Here is a 26,170-nt window from a genome sequence, read left to right on the forward strand (position 1 = left end):
TGCTAGTTAATCCAGAATGAGCTTTAAATTGGGAAGTGATTCCCTTGGACCAAAATGTCCCCAATTGAATTTGCCCCAGGACCAGAATTCCTACTTAAAGCTCTTACTATATAGCTAGTGAAACTCAATGTAATTACAGAAATCAAGAAATTAATAGTGTAGTATAACTAATTTAGAAAATGGAGCTGCCAGAGCTCACAGTCTCAGGTTTCAGTCCCATATGGAGCAATTAACTTGGTTCAGCTTCTGACTGCAGACTACACCCTGGGACACAGATTGCCATCTAAAAATTGCATTGCTTGCTCGCAAGGAGAACTCCTTAAGAGATTTTTGATGAATTTAACTTAAACATTGAATCTCTTCCTAGACTAAGCTCCTGAAGAACAAAAAAAAAAAAAATCACTTTTTGTTAAGCCAAAGTCCTTTTCTAAGAAATTTCTTTTTGTACTTTCTATACTTCATTTATTTACTTTCTAAATATCATCTTCATCTATGAATGATTCAGTATCTTATATCTATTCCCAGTGCCTATAACTCTTTTTCCTTACACAAAAATATTTCTTCTGGTCTTTTCAACATTAAACTATTTCATATGATGGGACAGTATTTTACACTAATCTTATTCTATATTTCTCTCTTTGACACACTCTTCATTCCAGTGAAACTGCTTTGATGGCTACTCTGTGTACATAATATTCCATTTCTTCTCTTCATGCCTTTAACATATGGTATAACCCACATTTGTAATGACCATTTCTAGTGTACCACTGTTCTATTTTCCTTCCTCAGTGCCAGTTCATAGTATCCCTATGCTCTAAAACACAATTCAAATGCTATCTTCTATCCTAGACCATAAACCCAGTATGAAAAGTCATCCATTCTCATGTAATTCAATTCAATAAACATTTATTGATTGCCTGCTATACACTATATATATCTATATGTGTATTTATTCTGTCTTGTATTGGGGGAAATATAAATTTAGGTAAGATTTTCTGTTTTCTTCATGTACTTTTACAAATGGGGATCAAAACACTTATCTTCTTAAGGATCATCTTGTCTTACCAGGCGGTTAGAAAATTGTATCTGGAAACAAGAAGATATGAATTCAAATCCAGCTTCAGATACTTTTACCAGGTATGTGAATCTTGGCAAGTCAGTTTCTTCAGCTATAAAATAGGAATCATAATGGCATTTAACATTGTTGGAAGATCAAATGAGATAATATTTTTAAGTTCTTAGCACAGTGTTTGGGAAATAGTAGGCACTTAATAAGTGCTTATTCCTTTTTCTCTCATCACTCCATGTAAAATCATTGGTATATTTACTTACATGAGATTTTAAGCTACTTGAAGTAGGAATAGCTGGCCAAAAACACAATCTCTTTACAAAATCACCTTCAGCCTCCAAATTCTCTTTTCTTGCTTACATTACTATGCTATATCACTGCAGTTCAGTTTTTAGGTAGATGAAATGTTGTTGCATAGCAGAAAAGCAATACTATTTCCAAATTCATGCTCTGAAATCTTTAGGAGAAAAGAGGAAGAACAGATTCTATTTCTATCTTTTCTTCAGGTCAGGAAGTATCATTTCCATATAGGAAGGACATGTGATATCTTTCCCATACTGGAGACGAAATTACTGACTCATTGTCAGAATATCTTTATTTATTTGCTTGTTTCTTTCCCTCTTTCCTTCATGCTCTTTTTCCTTCCCTTTCTGTCTTCATCCTTTTCATATTTCTTTCCTTCTAATCTTTCATTGTTTTCACTTAGTATTTTGAATAATCCTCTTCTTTAGGAATTTGGGGAAATTAATACAATGACAGATGACAATTTCTGACTTCCAAGAGTTTTCAATCCAAGAAGAGATTCAATGTTTAAGCTAAATCCAACTAAAAATCTCTTAAATAATCAAGACATGGAGTATTTGGTTCATGGAACAGCAAGGAAATCAGTGTCACTGGATCAAGGAGTATGTGTTGGGCTGAAGGAGTAAGAAGATTGGAAAGGTAGGAGAGGGCTCAATTATGAAGGGTTTTAAATGCCAAACAGAGCATTTTGTATTTAATTCTGAAGGCAACAGGGAACCATTGGACTTTATTGAGTGTGTATGTATGTGTGTGTGTGTGTGTGTGTGTGTGTGTGTGTGAAAGAGAGAGAGAGATAGGGGTAAGGGGATGGTTGATTTTATGCTTCAAGAAAATAATTTTTGTGGCTGAATGAAGGATGGTTTGAAGAGGAGAAAGCTTTGAGGCAGATAGACCCTTCAGCCAATTATTGCAATAGTTTAGACATGAGGCAATAAGTGCCTTCAATAGAGTGGTGAGAGTGTCAGAGGAGATAAGAAAACACATATGAGAAATGTTGCTGAAGTGAAATTGACAGGCCTTGGCAACAAATTTAATATTGGGGATGGAAAATAGATAGTGAAAAGTCTAGGATAACTCTTTGGTTGCAAACCTGAGAGACGGGGAGGTTATTACTCTTGGCAGTAAGAGAGAAGATAGGATATGGGAGGAACATTTTGCATGAGGATCCATCCAAGGAGATTAAAAAGGATTGGTCAAATAAGTAGAAAAAGTAGAGGAATATGCTTTAAAGTCCCTAAGAGCTTTTTTTCCTCAGGCAGAGGCACACTCATAGACATAAGCAACAACAAATTAATAAAATGTATTTTAAAATAAGACAAACCAAAAAAAATTTTTTTGAATAACTCCACCAATCCAATTCTTGAAGTACTTGATTAATTCACTTCCAATATAGGATTATGAATTTAAAGCTGCAAGAGGTCTTAGAGGCCAAATGATCACTTACATTATTTTTCTACATAGCAGTGGGAGGTCAATTCAGAAGTCAATTATATCACCCCATCCTTCCCAAAGTAAGTGACAGAATGCTTTACTTTAATATAATCAAGTAAGAATATAATCATATTTATCAGGTAAAATTTTTAAAATTAAATAATAGCTTTTTATTTTCAAAATATAGCAAAAAATTTTTTTCAACATTTACCTTTGCAAAATCTTGTGTTCCAAATTTTTCTCCCTCCCTTTCCCTTGCTCCCTTCCTCTAGGCAGCAAGTAATCTAATATAGGTTAAACATTTGCATTCTTCTATGCATATTTCCACATTATTCATGTTGCACAAAAAAAAAATCAAATCAAAGAAAAATGAGAAAGAAAATTAAAAGTAAGCAAACTAAAACAAAAAAGGTAAAAATACTATGCTATGATCCATATTTAATCCCCACAGTCTTCTTTCTGGATGCAGATGGCTCTCTCCATCACAATTTTGTTGGAATGGGATCAAGAAAAAATTTTATTGTTGTTCAATCATTTCACTTGTATACTACTATTTCTAATTCCCTTTGGGGTTTTCTTGGCAAAGACACTAGAGTATTTTGCCATTTCCTTTTCCTTATATCATGGATAAATTTTCCATTTATCAGATGAAAAATTGAGGCAAAAAGGGTTAAATGATTTGCCCACAGTCACACAGTTATTATGTGTCTGAGGTTAGATTTGACCTCAGGTAAATGAGTCCTTGTGAATTCAAACCTAGTACTTTATCTACTTTGCCAACTAGCTACCCCAAACTGAAAACTTCTGTTGGCTCTCCCAGCTTTTTAGGGTTGTAGAAGGATGTGTTGTTCTGTCATTTCACTCATGTCTTACTCTTCATTATCCCAGTCAGTGTTTTCTTGGCAAAGATACTGGAGTGGGTCACCTTTTGTTTTCTAGTTCATTTTTACAGATGAGGAAACTGAGGCAAACAGCTCATGTCTGAGGCTGTATTTCTAGCTCAGTAAGATTAATTTCCCTGACATTCTATCTACTGTGCCACCTTGTTTCCTGGTCGGATAAGAATACAACTGTTTGCTCAGTAGATCTGAATATTTATTATACCCTAGCATTGCTTTTCTCACCCTTTTATTGACTATGAGGATTACTCCATTTCTTCTAAGGGATTCTTGTCCACAGTAGTATATATATATATATATATATATAATGATTATCTGAATTAAATTTTCCTATTCTCATCCATTTAAATTCATTGCTACTCAAGATGTCAGTGTTTAATCTTTCTATCTCCTGTTTGATCATATCCAGTTTACCTTGATTCATATCCAGATTTCTATGCAATATTTGTCTTTACAACACTGGACTTTTCTTTCATCAGTTGACACATCCACAGTTGAGCTTCCTTTTGGCTTTGATCCTGCCACTTCATTAATACGGAAGCTACTTATACTTGTCTTCTATTCTTTCCCAAGAATGTATTGAATATCTTCCAATTTGAGAGGTTCATTTTCTATATATTTTATCCATTTTAATTCTGTCAATTGAATTTTCTGAAGAAAGATACTAGAATGGTTTACTATTTTCTTCTCAAGTGGATCAAGTTTTGTCAGAACTCTCTACTATGACTTGGGGGCACCATACCACCTTATTCTTGAGGAACCCATATGTGGATCAAGAAGCAATAATTAGAACTAAACTTGGAATAATTGATTGATTTAAGATTGGAAAAGGAGTACAACAAAGCTGCATGTTACCACCTTATTTATTTAACTTATTTAACTATACCAAATACCAGGCTAGATGAATCAAATAGTTATTGGGAGAACATTGCAGATAGCTGTTTCAGGCTTGAAATTAAAAGATGCTTGCTCCTTGGAAGAAGAGATATGGCAAATCAGGATAACTTATTAAAAAGCAGACACATCATGTTGCTAACAAAGGTTGATATAGTCAAAGCTATGCTTTTTTCAGCAGCAAAAAGAATTGGATTTTAAATAAGATTGAGTATAACAAAATCAATGCTTTTGAATTATGGTGTGGGAGAAAACTTTTGAGAGCCCTTTAGACTTCAGACTGGAAGATCAAATTCTGAAGCTAAAGTTCAAATACTTTGGCCACTCATTGGAACAGATCCTGATACTAGGAAAGATGGAAGGCAGAAGGAAAAGAAAATGGCAGAAGATTATATGGAATGATAATATCCTGGTATCAATTAACATGAATTTGGCCAGACTTCTGGAGGTAGTAGAGAGTATAAAGGTCTAGCATACTATGGTCCGTGGAGTCACAAGAATTTAACATGACTGAATAACAACAACAAAATTGGTCACACCTTTGAGTCTATATAAAATCACTGAACTAGATGGAATAGTAGGGTTGAATGCCTTATGGGTGAGAAGAGGTTGTTTTCCAGTGAAATACCTGAGAAAGAATAATTTGGAAGGGAATAAAAAGGAAGAAAAGAAGAGAAGAGAAAGGAAGAAACTCAGATTAGAACATTTTTTTTCCCACCTAGCTGCATTACTTTGTGACTTATTGAATTTTTCACCAAACCCCAAGATCCCCACACATCATCCTGTGAAATCCCATCAGCCTTGGTCCTCTTATCTCATTATTACCATCTTCAGTTCCTCTGAATGGAGACTTGAATTCTAAAATTTCCATTTTAGGAAGTGCTTAGCTCAGAAAATTTCATCTCATCTAGCTGCACTGCTTTGAGACTTCTCTGCCTTCTTCATTTTAGCCCCAAAGTCAATACTTGCAGTTTCTTTCTGTATATTGCCTTCTCCCTTTAAAATGTAAACTACTTTAGGGCAAGGACTATTCTTTTTCTTATTTTTATCCTCATCACATAGCACATAATAGGGACTTAATAAATGTTTTGTGTCTGGCAGAAGCTTGAATCTAGTTCTCAATTTTGGTTTCCACATCCTACCTTAGCCACAGGAGCCTCATGAACTTTGAAAGATCTGGAGAATTTTAATTTTTTCATCAATACTCTACCAGCATAACAGGATAGTAATGGATGGAGGGTATCATGAATAAAAAGATAGAGGTACCACAAAGATCCTAGAAGAAGAATTCCACCATACCTAAGGACACATCTTTACAACTCTATCAAAAGAACCTCTAGAGATTAGGAGTGATCCCTTTTCCACATGTGCTTTTAAAGTATAAGGCTGTTTTCTTGGACACTTTATGTACTAGTGAAACAATGTATTACAGACTTTTGGTGGGATGTTTTATACCAATTTTTCTTTCTGTAAATTAAATTAAATTAAAGTCTGGCTCACTGATTTATAGCAACTGTTAATCATGGCATGAAAAAATACCAGCTTATGAATATTAGAGAGACCCTTTCCCAATCCCTTAGGGCTACCCTGATAGAACTTTGTGGGGAGATGTAATAGTCACCTTCTTTGGATTCAATCTGCCAGTGTGGGCTGGCATAGTAGCTTGAGATAATGCACTTTACTTAGGGAAGTCCCAGTCCAAGAGCTAGAGCACAAGACTTCTCTAGGATTTCCTGTAAATACTTTTCACTGGGATACAATAGCAGTCATGTACATAGAATAAGTCATTTTAAAAAGGAAAGAAAAGCAAATGTCTCCCTATCTCTTTTCCTCACCTAGAGGTCTACCTCTTAGGGATAGTTTACCTGTGAATTTAGTCCTGTCCTTTTGGGGAATGAACACGGGCAGGATCTACTATCCCAGTGGAAGGGCAGCCCAGTGAGCTCAGCCACAGATGAGTAATGGATGAAAGAGGTATTTATTAAGCACTAACTGTGTACAAAGTACTTTGCTAAGCCCTAAGGATACAAATGGAAAAACAAAACAGACTCTTCTCTCAAAGATTCTAATGAGAGAAGAAACTATACATGAAAAGTTTCAACCATAAGTTAGGTAGCAAGGTCTCATAATCCTCAGGGTACAACAATAAAGCAGATAGTAATGCGTCTTCTATAATGTAAGTTCCATTGATCAAATCATACCTGTTTCAGTCAATACTAAAGGCACTGATATAAGAACTTTCTTTTCTGATCTTTAATGGATGTGGCTGTTCCTGCAGAAGCATTTGCCAGGCTGCATCACCTCAGGGATTGCTTTCCAAAATGATGGCTGTGGGCACATGGATGAAAGTATTGTTTTTCCAGTGACTCTTGAGTTGAGCATCCTGGACAGTTTCCATCAGGGTTTGAGGGATGATGGTAGTCAAGTGGTGGGGGTGATTTGACTTGCCTGGCACATGTATGCTCCCTGTCTCTCCCAGAAGGTACCTTGCTGCTTTGTCCAGGCTGGCTTGCCTGCCATGTGAATAGTAGTTGATTGACAGTTGGTAAGGATGGCTAGCTCCTTCTCTACCTTTTTAGATGATGGCTTTGAGGGCTGGAGTGAAAACACTGTCTTAGAGATTTTGCCACTGCCGGGGCTTCTATGCTTATTTGACTACTGATGCCTCCTACCCATACATAATGTTTAGCAGTTTTCCTGACCATATATCTTTTCATATCAGGGCATCACCTCCCTAATGTTATGGTATTCTTTGAGAATGAAGAACAAAAAACAACAACAATACATACACTGCTGTTATCAGTTCAACGACCAACTCAGGATCCCAATACTACTTTTCATCCTTTTTTATTTCTAGTAGTCACTTCAAAATATCAAGGCATCTTGAACTCTGAGTTTACTGAATATTAAAAATACTTTGTGGAACTATCATACACCAAGGAGATCACAAACAGAAATAAAGTTCTCACATATATCAAAATGTGGGTAGCTAGGTGGTGCAGTGGATAGAGCACCAGTTCTGAAGTCAGGAGGACCTGAGTTCAAATCTGGTCTCAGACACTTAACACTTCCTAGCTATGTGACCCTGAGCAAGTCATTTAACCCAATTGCCTCAGCAGCAATATATATATATCTCAAAATGTTCATGGTTCATCTGGCCAAGATGACAGAGAGAACACACACATCTATCTTAGCTCTTTCTTGCCCTCAGAATACTTTTTTTCATGATATGGCTTCAGAATTAGTGCTTGACTGAAAAAACCCACGAATGCATTATCAACAGAAGATATCCTCAAAATTTACCAGAAAAGGTCTTTTTGCTTGTGGGTAGGGATGGTTAGACCAGACAGAGACTTCAGACAGGCAGTGAAAGCATGGAAGGCAGCTCACACTGAGCAGACTGGAGAGGGAAGGAGTGTAGTCACAGCTGTAATGTTCTTCTCTTAAAATATAATGTTCTCCGGGTGCAGGTTTCTTGAGAGACTTCTAGAGGCAGCCTTAGTTTCAGTTCAAAGTACTAATAACCTCAAATGCAGCCAGGAGTCAAAGTCCAAATCCTTTATTGTCTATTTCCAAGTATTGTCTCCTTCCTTGGGCCCAGTTAGCTTTCTTAGAGGCCTATCTCTCTCATTGGTTCCAAGAGCTCTTGCCACTAGTCCTTTGCCTCTGCCAGCTTCTGCCTCTAGCTTCCTCCAAATGTTTCCAGCCAGCACAAAGGTGGAATGAATCTGTCTCTGCCTCTGAGAGTGGATTTGTCCTTTAGTAGGCTTGTCCTGTAGTGGGCTCCTCCTTATATATGCTCTCCTAAAGGTGTGAATCTTGTGGAACTGTAATAAGTACTAAGTACATTAGTGAACTAGAAAACTGTTAAGTACCATGTTAAATTAGATAATTATTGTATCTATCAATTCCAGTCACTTAGCACCTTGTAAGAATCCTAACAGCTGTCAGAAAATTTGCGGGGAGAACTTTACCCAGTGGGAGCTTCTTTGCCTTGGCAGCAAGCCAGTAGATCAGCAGAGAAGCTATAAACACAGGGGATAAAGACTTCAATCCTGAAACGCTGGGGACTCTTGGAACCTGACCACACCCACTCAACACCCAGAGTAACTCAGCATGCTCTCAGAGTCTCAGAGAATGGCCATTGTGCAGGCAGCACAGCCATTGTTGTTCCACTGCTGCTTCATTGCTACCTCCGGTAGTCTGTAGAGGAAGCTTGGTAACACCATACTGCCCAAAAAGCAGACTGCATTTGCTTTTTTTTGTTTGTTTTCTTTGATTCTTTTTTGTCAAAATGAGCAAAAAATTAAAGCAAGCTCTAACAATAGAGATCTTTTATATCGATAGAGAGCAGACTTCAAACCTTGAGGAGACTAAAAACAGATTGTCTCCAGATGAATCTTCAAAGGGGGATATGATCTGATGCCCACCACACAAGAATCTCGTAGAAGAAATTAAAAAGGCTCTTACAAGAGAGCTAGAAGAAAAATGAGGAAAAGAAAGGGAAGCTTGACAAGAGGGTCTGGATAAGTCATTCCACTCATTTAAAGATAGAGTGGATAAAGAAATCAAATTCCTGAAGAACAGAATTAGTGAATTGGAAAAGGTAAACAATTCCAAGGAAAACAGAATTAGTGAACTGGAAAAAGAAAACAGCTCTCTAAAAAATAAAATTGATGAAATGGAAAAAAATTCCACAGAACAAAACAACTCACTTAAAAACTCAATTGGACAATTAGAAAAAGAAAAGAAAAGTAAATGAAGAAAATAATTCATTAAAAATCAGGATTGAACAAACGGAAATGAATGACTCACAGAGACACCAAGAATCAGTCAAGCAAAACCAAAAAAATGAAACAATGGAAAAAATACTAAATCCCTACTTGGGAAAACAACAGACCTGGAAAATAGATCTAGGCTAGACAATCTTGGACTTCCTGAAAATTACAATGAAAAAAAGAACCTAGACACTATTTTCCAGGAAATCATCAAAGAGAACTGCCCAGATGTTATATAAATAGAGGGTAAAATAGACATTGAAAGATTTCATTGATCACCTATTGAAAGAGACCCCAAAATCAAAACTCCAAGAAATATTGTGGCTAAATTCCAGAACTATCAACCAGGTTAAAAATACTATGAGCAGCTAGGAAAAAACAATTCAAATATAGAGGAGCCATAATAAGGATTACTCAGGATCTAGCAGCATCCACATTAAAGTATCAAAGGGACTGGAATCTGATATTCCAAAAGGCTAAGGAACTTGGTATGCAGCTAAGAATAACTTACCCAGCCAAATGAGCATTTTTTCCTAGGGGAGAAGATGGATATTCAATGAAATAGGTGAATTTCATCTATTTCTGATGAAAAAAAAAAACAAAACAGAATTAAACAAAAAGTTTGATCTCCAAATATAGTACTCAAGAGAAACATAAAAAGGTAAAAAGAAATCTTGGGAACTATATTTGTTATGAATATACATAAAGAACACATGCATAATTTGGTTTTACAGTTATAATATAAAAAAGAAACTAGAGGAGGAAAGGAAATTGTAACAGAAAAAGGGTAAAGTGGGAGTACTACATCTCACAAAGAGGCAAAGAAACCTATTATATCTGAGGGAAAGAAGGGACAGGGATGAACAAAGTGTGTATCTTATTCTCATCAGAATTGACTTAAAGAGAAAAATATTAGACATATTCGATTTACAGAGAAACTTCTCCCACCTCATTGAAAAGTGGGAGGGTAAAAGTGAAAAGGGAAGGAGTAAGCTAAATGGAAGGGAATACAGAAACTGTGAGGAAAAGAGGTAAGAAAAGGGGAGGAACTCTAAGATAGGGGGACGGATCCTAAAAAGGGAGGGCTGTGAGAGGCAAGTGGTGCTCACAAATTTAATAATGGGGAGGGGGATAAGGGAGAAGGAAAGGAGAAAAGAAAAGAAAAGCAAGATGGCAAGAAATACAGAATTAGTAATTTTAACCATAAATGTGAATGGGGTAAACTCCCCATAAAGCAGAAGCAGATAGCAGACTGGATAAAAAGCCAGAATCCTACAATATGTTGTTTATAGGAAACACACTTGAAGCAGGATGATACATACAGAGTAAAGGTAAAAGGCTGGAGCAGCATCTACTATGCTTTAGATGAAGTTGAAAAAGCAGGGGTAGCCATCCTGATCTCAGATCATGCAAAAGCAAAAATTGATCTAATTAAAAGAGATAAGGAAGGGCACTATAACTTGCTAAAGGGTAGCATAGATAATGAGACATTATCAATATTAAACATATATGAACCAAGTGGTGTAGCACCTAAATTCTTAAAAGAGAAATTAAGAGAGCTGCAAAAAGAAATAGACATATTTCTGGGAGATCTCAATCTTGCACTCTCAGAATTAGATCAATCAAACCACAAAATAAATAAGAAAGAAGTCAAAGAGGTAAATAGAATGCTAGAAAAGTTAGGTATGATAGATCTTTGGAGAAAACTAAATGGAAACATTTAGCAGTTTCTCAGCAGTTCATGGAACCTATGTAAAAATTGACCATATATTAGGACATAAAAACCTCAAATTCAAATGCAGAAAGGCAGAAATAATAAATTAATCCTTTTCAGATCACAATACAATGAAAATTACATTCAATAAAAAGCCAGGGGAAAATAGACCAAAAAATAATTGGAAACTAAATAATTTCATCCTAAAGAATGATTGGGTGAAACAGCAAATCATAGACATAATTAATAATTTCACCCAAGAAAATAACAATAATGTGATGTCATACCAAAATGTGTGGGATGCAGCCAAAGTGGTAATAAGGGGAAATTTTATAACTCTCGAGTCCTACTTGCATAAAATAGAGAAAGAGAAGGTCAATGAATTGGGCTTGCAACTAAAAAAGCTAGAAAAGGAACAAATTAAAACCCCCAATCAAATACTAAACTTGAAATTCTAAAAATAAAAGGAGAGATTAATAAAATCGAAGTAAAAATATCTATTAAATTAAATAAAACTAAAAGTTGGTTTTATGAAAAAGCCAACAAAATAGATAAACCCTTAGTAAATTTGATTAAAAAAAGGAAAGAGGAAAATCACATTGTTAGTCTTAAAAATGAAAAAGGAGAACTCACTACTAATGAAGAGGAAATTAGAGCAATATTTAGGAGTTACTTTGCCCCAAACTTTATGCCAATAAATTCTATTACTTAAAATATTCATGGCAACATTTTTTAATGGAGCAATGATCAGGAAACAAAACATGTCAATTAAATGAATAATTGTTTTAACATATCATAATGTATAAATGTAATTTTATATTATTGTGTTTATAAGAAAGAATGAATATAAAGAATTCAGAGAGCTCTGAGAGGGCTTATAAGTATAGGACATAGAGTGAAGTTAGCAGAACCAGAAAAACAATATACATGATAAGCATATTAAATGAACAGGGGGGAAAAATGAAAACTGAAGGTTATAAAGCATGAGCTGGGTGTGCTGCTGGCTGTCCCTGTAAGCCAATGCAAGACATTATAATCATAATAATTAAGAAGCTTGGCTCTGGAGAATAGTTTAGAAAATATGCCTTTTTTCCTTCTTTAGACTCTGACTAATTAGCAAAATTTGGATTCTGAAGTGATGGAATACCAAAGGAGTTTCTACCATCATTGATACTTCTTTGGAGTATCAATGCTGTTTTGACTGTAAACCCAAACTCTGGAATGGCAAGAGGCTGAGGAACTCTCTGGATCTTTTGGACTCACAAAGCCTTAGGCTCCACTCCCTTTACTACTTGTTAATTAAGCTTCTGCTAGAGAACTGAACCATCCTCTTTACTAAAGATGACGGGCCTTTTTGAAAGATTCTATAGCCAATCAAAAAGCATCCTCTTTATCACATAGTAACAACAGTACTCAATTATAGACTGTCCATGAATGTTCTACCCTTTTCAAGGCATTCCCTTCTATGTTATCATAATTCCTGAGTCCTGCAAGTAGTTCATTGATGACATTGTACAGATTGCATCAAGCCTAGAACATGGTAAACTCTTTTATAAGGGACCTGTAATTACTTAAATTAGTCAGACCTATTCCTCTACAACAGAAAGAACAAGAGAATGAAGAATATATGTTGCCTAAATTTCAAAATGTATTAGAATTTCAGAATGCATAGGATTCACGCTATGGATCTTATCCAGCAGTCTGGATATCTGGGATAAACAGTACAGATGGACAATGAGCCAGGACAGAGTTGAAAAGGAAGAGTGAAAAGGATTACACTAAGATTGTGAAGTTCTTTTGTAATTCAGACCTTCTAATAAAGCAAAGGTTCATTTTTTCCAATACTAACATTTTCTCTAATATTGCTATGTGGCAATGAAATACAGAACACCACTGCTTCCAAAGAAGTATATAATGGGCATTAGAAGATGTGCAGTACATATTTGTAGGCTGTGACACATAACCAAAACAGAACTCTGAAGAAAGTTATTATAAAATTGTATAACAGGATGTGCAGGAATGTTTGTGGCAGCCCTTTTTGTAGTGGCTAAAAACTGGAAACTGAATGGATGTCCATCAGTTGGAGAATGGCTGAATAAATTGTGGTATATGAATATTATGGAATATTACTGTTCTATAAGAAATGACCAACAGGATGATTTCAGAAAGGCCTGGAGAGACTTACACGAACTGATGCTGAGTGAAATGAGCAGGACTAGGAGATCATTATATACTTCAACAACAATACTATATGATGACCAGTTCTGATGGACCAGGCCATCCTCAGCAACGAGATCAACCAAATCATTTCCAATGGAGCAGTAATGAACTGAACCAGCTATGCCCAGAAAAAGAACTCTGGGAGATGACTAAAAACCATTACATTGAATTCCCAATCCCTATATTTATGCCCACCTGCATTTTTGATTTCCTTCACAAGCTAATTGTACAATATTTCAGAGTCTGATTCTTTTTGTACAGCAAAATAACGTTTTGGTCATGTATACTTATTGTGTATCTAATTTATATTTTAATATATTTAACATCTACTGGTCATCCTGCCATCTAGGGGAGGGGGTGGGGGGGTAAGAGGTGAAAAATTGGAACAAGAGGTTTGGCAATTGTTAATGCTGTAAAGTTACCCATGCATATATCCTGTAAATAAAAGGCTATTAAATAAAAAATAAATTAAAAAATTGTATAACAGGAAGAAATTGATAGATCATGTGGTAAGAATAAGGAATGAAAGGTGGATTGTCATACTCACAAGATCAGGAAAAAGCAATGAAAACCTCTATCACATTGTGTGGACTCTTTGTAATGAATTTTGAAGAAAACATGTATGTTATTTGCTAAGATGAGCAAACATTGATGACTTTAGAGTTGACGCATTATATATGATGGCGACAGCTTCCATATAACCTATTTATACAAATTGTTGATACTGAAAAATTGCTAACGCAAAGAGATAAAGATATTGGCCTTGATTATCATTATTTCTTACAAATGTTTAATCAATATAAAGCAGATATTGCAATGAAGAATTAAAAGAGCTCCAAGACTGAATCAGCCAGCAAATACTCAAAATCTCCTCACCAAAGAAAGATACTGAATTCAAAGTCGGTAGCAGTTAAAATGCAAATTCATCTATAAAATACAAAAGAGAGAGAGAAGATGGAGAATTATGATTATTAGTCATAAAACAGCAAAGAATGGTGAAAGTGAAAACCAGCTACAAAAAAGCTTGGCATGAGATCTAACTAAGCTACATCATCCAAATAGCATACATAAAATGGCAGAAGAGCAACAACTAGAGAGAAAATAGAATAGAAGTGAAAGCATTTTCTTAATGATTTATTTTCAACATCAGTAACAATTAAATCACATTTAATTCACACATTTATAATTTTAAAATTCAGTTTCTGATGTGCTATATGAGGAAGTAGAAAATATTCTAAGAAAGCTGTTCTGAAACTTACAGACTGAAAGCATTAAGGGATCATATTACAAGAAGCAGGAAATTGAAGATACCAAAAGAATGGGGAAAATAAAAAATGACATCACCACTCGGGAAAAAAGATATTTTTTCATCCCTTGACTTCTTTATATGGATTATTAGGGGAATCTCTTTTGGGTATTAATGAATCTTATTGAAGAGCTCTTATAATGATTTGGAGCTTGATGGCATAAAAAGAAAGTCATCCTCAAGGAGGAATATCTGGAAAACATCACCCTTTATAGGAATTCTTTCTACCATTTGGACATTTAGTGGTGACATCTCCCATTGTACTGGTGAGCATCTTTGTTTTATTATATTTCATTTGATATAAATAATCAAAGAATCTTTGAAGTGAGTTACTGCATTGTTCCTTTTAGCAAGGAATCTTTTATGATCTGTGTATATTTGCGTGTTTGTCAAATGTCAATTTATTGCAATAATCTCTTTTTCAACTTTTTGGACATTTCACAGCACCACTATTGATGTCATCAATGACATTATGAGGATGTCTGTCATAAATGTTGCAGCCCACAGACTAGGATGTTACACGTATCTCTTCTATGGTTGCAGACAGGTTTCTTGCCAAGAATTGGTGCCTCATCTGTAGAGCATTGCTGATAATCTCATGAAAACTGATGTTTCTACTGTGCTTAACATTTTTCTGTTTCTTTCTGTCCTGAGGAAGTGCCTTTAGGCCACTGATGATCAAGGTTGAGGCAGAAACAACCTCAGTCTGGGCCTGTCTGTTCTGGATAGTAAGTTTCACCGTGATTCTTAGCCCTTCCCAGTCACCCGTTGCCTTGGTGATGTAATCATCAACTTTTTTGGGAGACAAACCCCAATGGACTAATTTGGGAACCAGAGTTGATGTGGCACAAACTTCACCACCAGTGTACTTTTTTTTTTTTAATTTAATAGCCTTTTATTTACAGGTTATATGTATGGGTAACTTTACAGCATTAACAATTGCTAAACCTCTTGTTCCAATTTTTCACCTCTTATCTCCCACCCCCTCCCCCAGATGGCAGGATGACCAGTAGATGTTAAATATATTAAAATATAAATTAGATACACAATAAGTATACATGACCAAACTGTTATTTTGCTGTACAAAAAGAATCAGACTCTGAAATATTGTACAATTAGCTTGTGAAGGAAATCAAAATACAGGTGGAGCATAAATATAGGAGATTAGAATTCAATGTAATGGTTTTAGTCATCTCCCAGAGTTCTTTCTCTGGGCATAGCTGGTTCAGTTCATTACTGCTCCATTGGAAATGATTTGGTTGATCTCATTGCTGAGGATGGCCAGGTCCATCAGAACTGGTCATCATATAGTATTGTTGTTGAAGTATATAATGATATCCTGGTCCTGCTCGTTTCACTCAGCATAAGTTCGTGTAAGTCTCTCCAGGCCTTTCTGAAATCATCCTGTCGGTCATTTCTTACAGAACAATAATATTCCATAATATTAATATACCACAATTTATTCAGCCATTCTCCAACTGATGGGCATCCACTCAGTTTCCAGTTTCTAGCCACTACAAAGAGGGCTGCCATAAACATTCGTGCACATACAGGTCCCTTTCCCTTATGATCTCTTTGGGATATAAGCCCAGTAGTAACACACCACCAGTGTACTTTAAAAACATGACATTAATTTCATCAGGATCAAACTTGGGTGTCATGGAGGCATTGAAGGTGGTAACTTGGCCTGGATGCTACAGGGTGGCTTCTAGTGTCTGATAAACCCAGCTTCAGGATGACCAAAAGAAGTTGCATCTTCACTACCATGAGCTGGAAGCCAAAAACCTTATATGATCTTAATATATACATAAGAAGCTGTATGTTACTCTATTGAATCAAATGTTTATTTGTATCAATAACCTATATGCATTGGTGTCTTGTGGAATTTTTTATATTTTTTAATCAATGATGTGATTGTTAAGATTTCATTTAATACATTATTGAGGGAATTGTGAATGATTCAGACATTCTGGAGAGCAATTTGGAACTATGCCAAAGGGATTGTAAAACTGTGTTACCCTTTGACTCAGTAGAGTCACTACTGGGTCTATACTCCAAAGAGATCATAAAAGAAGGAAAAGACCCACATGTGCAAAAATGTTTGTGGTGGCAAGGAATTGGAAATTGAGTGGAGGCCCATCAACTGGGGAATGGCTGAATAAATTGTGATATATTAATTTGGTAGAATATTATTGTTTTATAAAAAATGATAAGCAGGCTGATTTCAGAAAAGCCTGGAAAAACTTCCTTAAAGTAATATGTATTGAAGTGAGTCTTGTACACAGAAGCAGCAAAATTATGTAATGATCAACTATGATAAACTCGGTTCTTCTCAGCTATCCAGCAGTCAAAGGCAATTTCAATAGACTTGGAATGGAAAATATCATCTGCATCCAGAGAGAGAACTATTGAGACCGAATGCAGATTGAAGCATACTATTGTCACCTTTGTGTGTGTGTGTGTGTGTGTGTGGGGGGGGGGTGGAGTTGATTTTTCTCTTGTGGTTTTTCCCTCTTGCTCTGATTTTTCTTTCACAACATGATTAATATGGAAATATGTTTAAAATGATTGTATGTGTTTAACCTATATCAGATTGCTTACTGTTTTAGGGGAGGGGGAAATAAAATGTAGGAGGAAGAAAAAATTTGGAACTCAAAATCTTAAATGAATGTTGAAAACCATCTTTAGCTGTAATTGAAAAAAATATATTATTGAGAAGAAAAAAATTTGGTCTGTTATGAAAATCAAATTTGTGAAAGCCATCCTCTTTTATCAAGAATAACTTCAATATGTGTGTAAGAAGTCATATAAATATTGATGAGAAAGTAGATATATGAGTACCAACTATACCAAAATATTTACAGCACTACTTTTGTGATAGCTGAGAATAGAAACAAAGTGAATGTTCATAAATTTGGGAATGATTAAATGGCAGCACATGAATGAAATATTACTGTGCTATTAGAAATGACAAACAGGATGAACACAGAGAATGTTTGAAAGCTGTGCATGAATTGATGCAGAGTAGAATCAAGAAAACAACATAATCAGTGACTATAGCAATATAAAAGGAAAGAACATCCACCACAAAATAATTGAAAGTGAATGTGCAGAATTTCAAAGAACAAGCATTACCTCCAAAAGTTTAAAAATCAATCAATAATCAATCAATAAACATTTCTCAAATGCCTCCTATGTGCCAAGCATTAAGCTAAACACTGGGGATATAAAAATAGGCAAGAAAATAATCCTTTCCCTCAAAGAGTTTACAATCTAAAGGAGACAACAAATGTGTACAAACAAGCTAAATGGTAAATAATTAATGGAGGTGAAACACCGCAATTCAGAGGAGCTGGAGAAGAACTCCTAGAAAAGATTGGATTTTAGTTGAGACTTAAAGGAAGTTGAGTTCAATAAAAAGAAACTTCCTTTCACTCCTTTGTAGAGGTGATAGTTCCATGGGTTTAGCACACTTATATATATTTTCAGACTTTTTAGATTTGTGAATTGGTTTCTCTTATTTTTTTTTTCTACCTCTTTTTTGTCTTTCTTTTTCTTTTAGAAAATATTTTTTGTTATATGGGGTGATTCTTATGGAGGAAAAAGAATGAGGAATACTAGAAAGAATGTAGTCAATATAAAAACAAAAGATAGCAATAAAAATTTATTTTTAAAAGTTTCAAAACACTTCAATCCTACAAGAGCAAATTGGAAGGTATTAATAGCATTAGATTTTTTTCTTTAAAAATATTTCCTACTTTCTTCTGAAATAGCCTCTGTGCATAAAAAGAGATCATTTACAAAATTTGTTTATGCTACAAATTCAGAATAGATTCTGGACTAAAAAAAAGAAAACAAGAATTCTAACAACCACAAATTATTAATTCACTAATTAAATTCAGTTTTCATCCTAATAAGCTGATTCTCAAATTAGTCTAATTATTGTTTTTAGCAGTTTGAACTTGACATGTAAAGAATATTAATTAGCACACTAAGAAAATAGTAACAATAATAAGGAAATCCCTCTAAGAAATTATAAATATATGTATGTATATATATATATACCCATCCTGTTTGGGTGGCATTTGCAGAAAATGTATAATATTTTTGCAAATGCTAAGCAGGCACAAAAACTCATTTTAATTTTTTTTTAATTGTGAACTTAATAAACATTAGCATGGCAATTCCCATGTATACACAGAGAATTATACAGAAAATTGCAAAACTTTATTATGTCTGACTTGCTTTTCTTTTGAGATGTGTGTGTGTGCATGAGTGTATGTGTAAAATTAAATAAGTAATTTTCAGAATTGTCCTATTTGCCTGTTATTTTTTTCTTTCTTTTTGTCTCTCTCCTATTCATTTAAAAATACTTTAATGATATTTCCTTCCTTCTCTCTATTTTTTCTTTCTTTCTGTTGCCCTACCCTTATTACCCTTTCTTTCTCTCATCATCTCATTTTCAAAGAAGAAAAGCAAAATTCCCATAAAATATATGCATAATCAAGAAAAATGAGTAATCACATTGGCAGTATCTGAAAATTATCTTATTTTGCATTGTCAGTCCATCTCTCAGGAAGTTAAGTAGAATCTTTTTGGAGTTCTGGTCTTCTGGAATTATGATTGGTTATTGCATTGATCAAACTCAAACTCTCTTTTAAAACAAATATCCTCTAGATAATAAATATTATATGGTTGCAGACCTTGGGAATACATAATCTTTAAAGAATAAAAAGTTGTGGGTCTCCCCAAATAAACAATATTAGAGGATTTTATGGTGAACAGAATTAGGAAGTCATATATTTTCAACCATGATCTGTGGGTTTAAATACCTTTGATCCTGACAAACCTGTCTCTTTAAACAAGTCTTCATCTATAAAGTTAGAGTTAGACTAGATGTCTTGTAAAGACTCTTTCAGCCTCAGATCTATGTTTGCATAAACCTATGAAGTATCATTAGAAAAAAATATAAATCAAAAAAGGGATCAAAAAAGGAGTTGGATCAATCATATGGCAGAAGATATTTTGTGTGTGTGTGTGTGTGTGTGTGTGTGTGTATGAGTATGATCAAAGTTCCCTAAGATTTTTTTATTAATGTTTAAGTATTTATTGATTTTGGTCCCTTTCATCATCCACCTAAATAAGAAAAACATGGTCCTTGAAACAAATAAGTATATTCAAGCATAAGAAATTCATGCATTTGCCATGTATGAGAAAGTGACTCATTCTGCATATTGTATCCCTTACTCTTCTGTCAGGTCAGTATTATATTTATCTTCAATTCTTTGAAGTCAAGGTTGTTCATTGCATTCTTTGAGGTTTTCAAGTCTTTAGAAGTTGCTTTTCTTTAGGGCTACAGTGTAAATTTGGATTAGATCATTTCACTTAACAGCGCATACTAATCTTCCTAGGTTTCTTCAAAACTTTCTCTTTTGTTATTTCTTATTTTAAAAAAATATCCAACTACTCTACTAAAGTAATTGTTTCAATTATTGTTAGTTAACTCTCTAAGATTCTCTATATAGATCATCATAAGATCTATAAAAAGCAAAACATTTATTTCCTTTTTGCCCTAATTATCTTGATTTCTTTTTTTGCTTTATTGCTATAATTAGCATTTCTGACACTATGTTATATAGTAATGGTGATAATGGACATCTTTGCTTTACTCTTAATTTTACTGGAACGACCTCTAACATTTCCACATTATATGCAGTGTTTGTTCTTGGATTTAAGTGAATAACATTTAATTTATTAAGAAAGATCTATTTGTTCCTGTGATTTCTAGAATTTTTAATAGATATAAGCATTGGATTTTGTCTAAAGTCTACTCACTGTCTAATGACATAATTACATGATTTTTATCATTTATTTTTATTAACATGTTTTATTATACTTGTAGTGTCCCTTATGTGTACCCAACCCTGTACTCCTAGTATAAATCCAATTTGGTCTTGCTGTATAGTTATTTTAGCATGTTGTTTATAAGCTACTTGCTACTATCTTCTTTAAGTTGTTGCAGCAATCTTTATTGCTATACTGACCTATAGTTTTCTTTCTCTAATATGTGTCTCTCTACTTTAGGTATTAAGATCATATTTATATTATAAAAAATGTGGGGAGTATAGTTTTTACCCATATAGGTTATATGTGTTTCAAAGGTCTTTCTAGGGGTAACTCCCAGAAAGGCATGGATAAATATCTATAAAATCTTCTCTGACTGCCCTTCTCCAAGAAAGATTTTTTTATTTCTGCCAGGAGGGAAGCAGAAGATTGAGACCATAGGATTGGATACTCTTCTCTACTCAAAAAGGGAGTACAAGGCTAGGATTTAATCTATTTTCTACCCTAAATATCATTAATGTAGGAAAAATAATTTTTAGTCCTAAGTTGCACTCCTGATTGTTATTTCTTTTTAAATTAAAAAAAAATTTTGCTTTTACAATTACATGCAAAAACAATTTTTAATGTTCATTTAAAAATTTTTTTGACATCCAAATTCTTTCTTCTCTTTCTCATCTCCCTCCTCCTTGAAAAGGCACACAATTTCATATTTATTATACATATACAATCATGCAAAACATATTTTCTTATAAGTCATGTCGTAAAAGAAAATACAGACCTCCCCTTCCCCCTTTAAAAAAAAAAAAAACAAATTTCTTAAAAGTATGCTTTAATTTGCATTCAATTTCAGGCTCTTTCTCAGGAGATGGATAGCATTTTTTTATCATAAGTCCTTTGGAGGATATGAACAGACAATTTTCAGATGATGAAATTGAAACTACTACCACTCATATGAAAGAGTGTTCCAAATCACTATTAATCAGAGAAATGCAAATTAAGACAACTCTGAGATACCACTACACACTTGTCAGATTGGCTAAGATGACAGGAAAAAATAATGATGAATGTTGGAGGGGATGCGGGAAAACTGGGACACTGATGCATTGTTGGTGGAGTTATGAACGAATCCAACCATTCTGGAGAGCAATCTGAAATTATGCCCAAAAAGTTATCAAACTGTGCATACCCTTTGACCCAGCATTGCTACTACTGGGCTTATACCCCAAGGAGATACCAAAGAAGAGAAAGGGACCTGTATATGCCAAAATGTTTGTGGCAGCCCTGTTTGTAGTGGCCAGAAACTGGAAAATGAATGGATGTCCATCAATTGGAGAATGGTTGGGTAAATTGTGGTATATGAATGTTATGGAATATTATTGTTCTGTAAGAAATGACCAGCAGGATGAATACAGAGAGGCTTGAAGAGACTTATATGAATTGATGCTAAGTGAAATGAGCAGAACCAGGAGATCATTATATACTTCAACAATGATACTGTATGAAGATGTATTCTGATGGAAGTGGATTTCTTTGACAAAGAGACCTAATTCAGTTTCAATTGATTGATGATGGACAGAAGCAGCTACACCCAAAGAAAGAACACTGGGAAATGAATGTAAACTGTTTGCATTTTTGTTTTTCTTCCCGGGTTATTTTTACCTTCAGAATCCAATTCTCCCTGTGCAACAAGAGAACTGTTTGGTTCTGCACACATATATTATAGCTAGGATATACTGCGACATATTCAATATATATTGACTGCTTGCCATCTAGGGACGGGGGTGGAGGGAGAGGAAAAATCGGAACAGAAGGGAGTGCAAGGGATAATGTTGTAAAAAATTACCCTGGCATGGGTTCTGTCAATAAAAAGTTATAATAATAATAATAATAAAAGAACAGTCATCAAAAAAAGTCCTTTGGAATTGTCTTGGATTATTATATAGCTGAGAATAGCTTAAGTCATACAGAATTTATTATCATACAATATTGCTGTTACTATGTACAATGTTCTCCTGGTTCTGCTCACTTCATTTTGTATCAATTTATATTAGCCTTCCCAGGGTTTTCTGAAAGCATTCTGTTCATCATTTCTTTCTTTCTTTTTTCTTTTTAGTATTTTTAAAATTTAAAACTAAATACAAAATAAGAAAAAACAAGATAGAAAAAGAAAGGAAAAGAAAATAAAACACCACTACCACCAAAACACAATATTGTCATGTGTCCAGCAGAACATTAGGGAGGATTCAAAATATGTAACAATAATTTCCCTTTCAAGAAAGCATTTATCATAATAGAAGAGATTATATTCATGACTATTTATCTTTGCTATCTTGTATTCTTTTTGTTCTCTGCTATGCGCTTTTCACTTTATTTTTTCCTCCCTTTTATCCTTCCCATCTCCCCTAAAAAGGCTGTAGTTAAGTATGGGTTTATATGTATGCATGTATGTATAATATGTATGTATGTATATATATATATATACTCACATGCACAGATATACCCATGTATACACAAACATATCCCTACATGCATATACATATACATGCATACCTACATATCCCTACATGCATATATATACATGCATGCATACATACATACATATGAATATATGTACACACAGGTGCATTTACATTTATATACAAATGCTATAAAATATTAATATGAATGACATATAATATGGATTTCTCTCTTGATTCAGTTTTTAATTTTGACTTTGTCTGAGGTCAATGACAACTAGTCCTACTTTTAAAAATTTCTAATAAATTCTACTTCTGATCCTTGATGTAGTATTTGTGTGTCTGTCATATTTCCTATTCTGGGTTAACTCTTCTACTTGAATTCTACACTTTAACTTTCCTTTCTATTATTTAACCTTTCCCACCTATGGATCCCTCCCTTATTTTCTCCTCTCACCCTTTTATTCCCTCTTTATCTCCCATTACTCTACATACCTTATCCCACTCCTATAATTTAAACACCCCTCTGTACCCTACTTTATCCTAGGCCACCCTTTCTCTTCTCTTTCTCCCTTTCCCATTAACCTACACATCTTGTTCCACTGCCATAACTTTACACATCCTTCTATATCCTTCTATTCTAGCCATATGAAAAGATGTTCAAAATCATTATTAATCAGAGAAATGCAAATTAAGACAACTCTGAGATACCACTACATACCTCTCAGATTGGCTAGGATGACAGGAAAAGATAATGCTGAATTTTGGAGGGGATGTGGGAAAACTGGGTAGGACATTGATACATTGTGGAATTGTGAATGCATCCAGCCATTCTGGAGAGCAATTTGAAACTATGCTCAAAAAGTTATCAAACTGTGCATACCCTTTGATCCAGCAGTGTTACTACTGGGCTTATCTCCCAAAGAGATCTTAAAGAAGGGAAAGGGACCTGTATGTGTAAGAATGTTTGTGGCAGCCCTCTTTGTAGTGGCCAGAAACTGGAAACTGAGTAGATGCCCCTCAATTGGAGAATGGCTGAATAAATTGTGGTATATGAATATTATGGAACATTATTTCTCAGTAAGAAATGACCAACAGGATGATTTCAGAAAGTCCTGGAGAGACTTACATGAACTGATGCTGAGTGAAATGAGCAGGACCAGGAGATCATTATATACTTCAACAACAATATTATATGATGACCAATTCTGATGGACCTGGCCATCTTCAGCAATGAGATGAACCAAATCAGTTCCAATGAAGCAGGAATGAACTGAACCAGCTACGCCCAGCAAAAGAACTCTGGGAGATGACTAAGAACCATAATATAGAATTCCCAATCCTTCTATTTTTGTCTGCCTGCATTTTTTATTTTCTTCACAGGCTAATTGTACACTATTTCAGAGTCCGATTCTTTTTGTATAGCAAAATAACGGTTTGGACATGTATACTTATTTTGCATTTAATATTTAACATATTTAACATGTATTGGTCATCCTATCATCTAGGGGAGGAGGTGGGGGGAAGGATGGGAAAAATTGGAACAAAAGTTTTGGCAATTGTCAATGCTGTAAAATTACCCATGCATATAACTTGTAAATAAAAAGCTATTTATATATATATAAATTTTTTAAAAAAGAAAAAAAAAAACAATGAGATGAACCAAATCAGTTCCATTTGCTCAATAATGAAGAGAACCAACTATACCCAGTGAAAGAACTCTGGGAAATAAGTGTGAACCACAACATAGCATTTCCACTCCCTCTGTTTTTGTCTGCTTGCATTTTTTATTTCCTTCTCAGGTTAATTTTACCTTATTTCTAAGTGTGATTTTTCTTCTGCAGCAGAATAACTATGTGGGTATGTGTACATATATTGCATTTCTCTGATCAATAGTGATTTGGAACACTCTTTCATATGAGTAGTAATAGTTTTAATTTCATCATCTGAAAATTGTCTGTTTATATCCTTTGACCATTTATCAATTGAAGAATGGCTTGGTTTCTTATAAATTAGAGTCAATTCTCTCTATATTTTCGAAATGAGGCCTTTATCAGAACCTTTAACTGTGGAGATGTTTTCCCAGTTTGTTGCTTCCCTTCTAATCTTGTTTACATTAGTTTTGTTTGTACAGAAGCTTTTTAATTTGATGTAATCAAAATTTTCTATTTTGTGATCAATAATGATCTCTAGTTCGTCTTTAGTCACAAATTTCTTCCTCTTCCACAAGTCTGAGAGATAAGCTATCCTATGTTCCTCCAATTTATTTATAATCTCGTTCTTTATGTCTAAATCATGGACCCATTTTGATCTTATCTTGGTATATGGTGTTAAGTGTGGGTCCACCAGTTAGTTTTCTTAGAGGCCTATCTCCCTCCTTGGTTCCAAGAGCTCTTGCTACTAGTCTTTTTGCCGCTGCCAGCTTCAGCCTCTCGCTCTATCTCCAATCCCCAGCCTCCAGCCCACACACAGGTGATATATGGAATGAATCTGACTCCACCTCCAAGAGTGGGCTTATGTGTTAGTGGGCTTGTCCTTCTGACTTGTGAATCTCCTGGACTTGTGAATCTCCCAAAGTCTCTAGTTGGCTTGTGGGAGCTCCTTATATATGATCTCTTAAAGGTGTGAACTCTAAAGGTGTGAGAAGTGTGAACTCTAATGTGTGAACTCTCCCAAAGGCGTGAACTCCAAAGGTGTGAACCAAGTACATAAGCATTGTTTCTATCAATTCCAGTGACCTAGTACCCTGTTTCAAGTTCTGGCCCATAACATCCACCTAGACCCAGAATTCTCTCCTCTTGCTGTTTATGTGGAGCTAACCTGGAGGTGTTTACACTTTACACTGGTTAACTCACCAACCCTGGACTTTTTCTTCTTCTCCTCTGGTTATCCTAAGAGACCCCTGTTCTACCCCAAGTCTTCTTTGTTTTGTGTGTGTGTGTGTGTTGTTGTTGTTGTTGTTGTTGTTGTTTGTCTGTTTTGTTTTGTTTGTTTGTTTTTTACCAATTTCCATTAGCTCTGAGGCACAAATATAGTCTGTTTGTGGGGAAAATCTGGAGAGCTTGAAATTTTATGATCTACTTCACTATCTTACCAGAATCTTCCCTCTGCTTATCATTTCTTAAAGCATAATACACATCATATCTTGTTCACCAACTCCTGGGTTGATTGATGTTCTCTTAATTTCCAGTTTTTTTTTTTACCACCAGAAAACAACTGTTATAGTTTATACATATAGATCTATTTCCATCTTTAA

General features: G+C 34.6%; 1 protein-coding gene across 1 annotated transcript; it reads right to left on the reverse strand.

The window, feature by feature from the left end:
* Nucleotides 1–15,122: 15,122 nt before the first annotated feature.
* Nucleotides 15,123–16,275, reverse strand: LOC116421111 (60S ribosomal protein L12-like). The gene is made up of 2 exons (XM_031949491.1): nt 16,216–16,275; nt 15,123–15,482 (listed from the first exon to the last, which is right to left on the reverse strand). Exons 1-2 carry the CDS (start codon nt 16,273–16,275, stop codon nt 15,123–15,125), a joined length of 420 nt encoding a protein of 139 aa, XP_031805351.1.
* Between the last annotated feature and the right edge of the window lie 9,895 nt (nt 16,276–26,170).

This window comes from Sarcophilus harrisii, chromosome 2 (genome assembly GCF_902635505.1).
Source record: "Sarcophilus harrisii chromosome 2, mSarHar1.11, whole genome shotgun sequence".
NCBI classification, from domain to species: domain Eukaryota; kingdom Metazoa; phylum Chordata; class Mammalia; order Dasyuromorphia; family Dasyuridae; genus Sarcophilus; species Sarcophilus harrisii.